Below are 3,402 nucleotides of genomic sequence, written 5' to 3'. Positions count from 1 at the left end.
GTTCACCGTCCGTTCCGTTCAACCGTTCGTTCAACCGTCCGGGGACTTAAGTCCTTGAGCCCTCCTGAGCTTGTATTTTCAATTATGTCTGCTGATTGGAAAATGAGGCGTGTAATCATGTCGTTCGAATAGATGCTTATTTGTTCCGCCGGAAAATGGATTCGGATGCCATCACCAGTGCCGTGCTGATTCAAGTAAAACGATGTTGAAAGAGATGTGATATGCCAATGGGTATTATGGGGTTGGTTTGTTGTCAGATTTATTCTGTATGTGACATTTGGATTGATGGTGATTGGATCTGAGAGAACGACATGGGCTTCATGGTCAGAATTGAGCTTTACTTCATGTGATGCCAATGAGGATCCACCTTCGATAACTTCTGCGCGGCAAGTAACAAAATTTGGACGGCATGTGACTGTTGTTGATATCTTTCCATCTGGGGCTTTAATACTGCTATACGTAACAGTTTGCGAAGCAGCGCCACGTACCAATTTTGCGATGAAGAACTCCTTAAGTACAAGCTCAGCACTAGACATGAAGGTGATTGAATGTGGCATAATGAGTTTTTGATATGAATCGTTTGCGCTGGTCTTCAATCGACGATCACAATCCACCAAATGCATTGATGGATCAAATTTGTTCACTAGATCGCACAACTTTGCCTTCTTTGACATTGCAGTCAAAACCAATGATTCCAGTTCGTCTTCGACGAAAAAGCGCTTGTACGTTTTGATGTGCTGTGAAAACTGTTCGGTGCTGAGTTTATCAAATGGAATTCGATTCAATGAATCCTTGAGTTGAGCTTTTAAATTGACCGTTGTAATGTCCAATTGTTGCCGTACACATTCAGCTTTTGCCCAAGCCATACATGACTCGACAATCACAGATGGGCTACATTTTGATGCCACTATTTCCAAAATTTTGTCCAACAGCTTTCGATCGCATTTCAAGAAACTGGTTGACTTCAACACTTCGAATGCATTTTCACCGATTTTCAGGCCACAAATGCGAATTGCACTCGGTACGTTCAGATTAAGAGCCTTACCATAGTTTAAGCAGGTGTCATTGAGATTTGTAATTAAATATGCTGCCAATGGAGACTCACAAACGCTTAAACCATCAGCCACTTCGTATTTCTTGCATAATTCCACCACTTCGATGATATTCAGCGATGTTAGCTGCACTTTGTTGAGGTAAAACAATTGTAGGAATTCTTTAAAAGCCTCGGTAGATACGCCATCAATCGGGATGTCGTTCGATGGTTTAGTGGAACCGTAGAACATAGCCTCAAATATTGGACTCGCAACTGAGAGTAAAAATTTATGACCGGGGATATTTGTCGATCGATCGCCACCGCAAACAAAGTTCAGATCAGACATTTTGGTTTTCAGATACAAATGCTCATATCCGAGTTGTTTCAGTTTATTTTCACGCGTAAACACTTGGACAGCCATTTAAATCGATCTATTGGTGACTTTTGAAGAGAAAAAGGGAAATATTTATTACAGAAAATGTTTAGTAGGACAGAAAGAGATTCTTTTTCCAAATGAATGGTCCAAATTTTGATTGAAAATCATTGAGAACACTTACATTTTAGCGAATCTTTTCTTCAGATGATGGATTAGAATGGTTTCAAGGGATAATTTAGATCAGATAGACGTAGTAAGGAAATTTTATGGTCTGAATTTGGTTACGCTTCAAAATGAATAACTAGTTCAATGTTAGCTATACAAATGACAATCGCTTCTGTGTATCTCCCCACCAAAATTTGACAGATGTTGTACATTGAATTCACCGTGTCACGCGTGCATATGGAATTGTTATGTCGAAATGATTCTTGAAATATGAAGTAAAAATCAACAATTAAATTTTTTCTATGATTTATTCAAAGACTCTGTGACAAAGGATGAAACTGTTTGACATATTTAAAATGTTCACTTAGAGCAATTGAAATCGTTGAATCAACTCCAGTGTATGAAATCTAAATGTTGTTTTTTTTTTAGATGTTGTCACTGTAATAGGCCAAGAAGAGGCTGGTCGAGTCGCTACCACAAAGTTTGTCCGCTCGCCAAAACTACCCAATTGGCTGTTGGAACACAAGCCGTGTCACCATGCCTTGGTCATTGATAAAACGAATGTTGATGTCATCCCTTAATTTGACGCATTGATTGAGTGGCCTTCTCTTGAAACCGATACTTCCCATCGGAGCATTGAGCCGGATACCATACTCAGTATTTGCATCAATTTTTACTGGCGTTGGAAGAATGAGATGAGTCTCTTTACCGGAAGATTGTACAAATTCATGTTCAGTCGAAATTGGCTGACTCCGTGAAAAAATGGTCACCTGACCGACCAAATCATTAGGTAATGATGATTTCGCTAAATACAACTCGGTTAGAAACAGGTCTTTGTTTGCAATGAAAAAGCTCGAGTATGGCATCGAAAGATGAATGTAAAAGTCCACGGAGCTATTGTCAACCTGTCGATCACAATCCAGTCTTCGTACTAGTGGCTCTGGGTATGTCAACGCACTCATATGTGCCTTCTTTGACATGATCTTCAAAACGATCGTTTCCAAATCTGTGTTTGTAAAAAACCCGGGATACATAACGATGTGCCGTGCGAATTGTTCGTGGGACAATTCATGGAATGGAATTCGATGGTATGAATGGTTGAGTTGTTCCCGAAGGTTTGCCGGAATTCCAGGCATTTTTTCCCGTATGCATTCGGCCTTGGCCCAAGCCATCAATGTACCAACAATATCCAATGCGCTGCATTTCGATGATACCAACTGTAGTATTTTGTCCAGTAGGATGTGGTCACAATCCAAGAAATCAGCCGATTTTAGAATTTTCGTTGCCTCTTGCTTGATTTTTCGTTCACAGAATTCGATGACGATTTTCATATTAAGTAGTAATGCCGCTGCATAACCCGTACACATGTTGTTGATTGTCAGTGACTGCATTATCGGAGCTTCGCACAGCTTTAATCCCTCGTTCACCGCATATTTCTTGCACAAATTGGCCACTTGAAAGATGTGTTCCGATGATAGTTGCACTTTGCTCAAGTAGAAAAATTGCAAAAACTCTTTAAACGCGCCGGGAGATGCATCTTCAATGGGAACGTCTCCTTTCTCGGGTAATGAACCATAGAACATGGTATGAAACACAGGACTGCCAACAGATAGGATAATCTTGTGTGATGAAATATTTTTTGCGCTCATGCTGAACACGAAATGCACATCAGCGGTCATTGGATCCAGATACAGCTTCTGGCAGTTTTCCGATGCCAATCCATTGTTTACCTCAAACACTATGCCGCTCATCGTTGTCTTGGCTGTGTTGGATTGCTGAAGAAAAAAAATGAATAAAGTCAGAACACATAGCGAATAGTGAATATTAA

At 40.2% G+C, this 3,402-nt stretch overlaps 2 protein-coding genes across 2 annotated transcripts; both read right to left on the bottom strand.

Annotated features, from left to right (window-relative positions):
• Positions 1 to 341: 341 nt before the first annotated feature.
• Positions 342 to 1,454, bottom strand: LOC129572044 (BTB/POZ domain-containing protein 6-like; the record flags this gene model as incomplete). The annotated part of the gene is made up of 1 exon (XM_055451948.1): positions 342 to 1,454. A coding segment is annotated over exon 1 (1,113 nt), but the record flags the coding sequence as incomplete, so codon positions are not given.
• A 620-nt stretch (positions 1,455 to 2,074) lies between these two features.
• Positions 2,075 to 3,349, bottom strand: LOC129572045 (BTB/POZ domain-containing protein 6-like; the record flags this gene model as incomplete). The annotated part of the gene is made up of 1 exon (XM_055451949.1): positions 2,075 to 3,349. A coding segment is annotated over one exon (1,275 nt), but the record flags the coding sequence as incomplete, so codon positions are not given.
• Between the last annotated feature and the right edge of the window lie 53 nt (positions 3,350 to 3,402).

Source organism: Sitodiplosis mosellana, unplaced genomic scaffold (assembly GCF_009176505.1).
Source record: "Sitodiplosis mosellana isolate CC-2019 unplaced genomic scaffold, AAFC_SMos_1.0 Smas_scaffold_4027, whole genome shotgun sequence".
Classification (NCBI taxonomy): domain Eukaryota; kingdom Metazoa; phylum Arthropoda; class Insecta; order Diptera; family Cecidomyiidae; genus Sitodiplosis; species Sitodiplosis mosellana.
The sequence above is the reverse complement of the archived record's forward strand: the minus strand, read 5'-3'. Positions and strand labels throughout refer to the sequence as shown.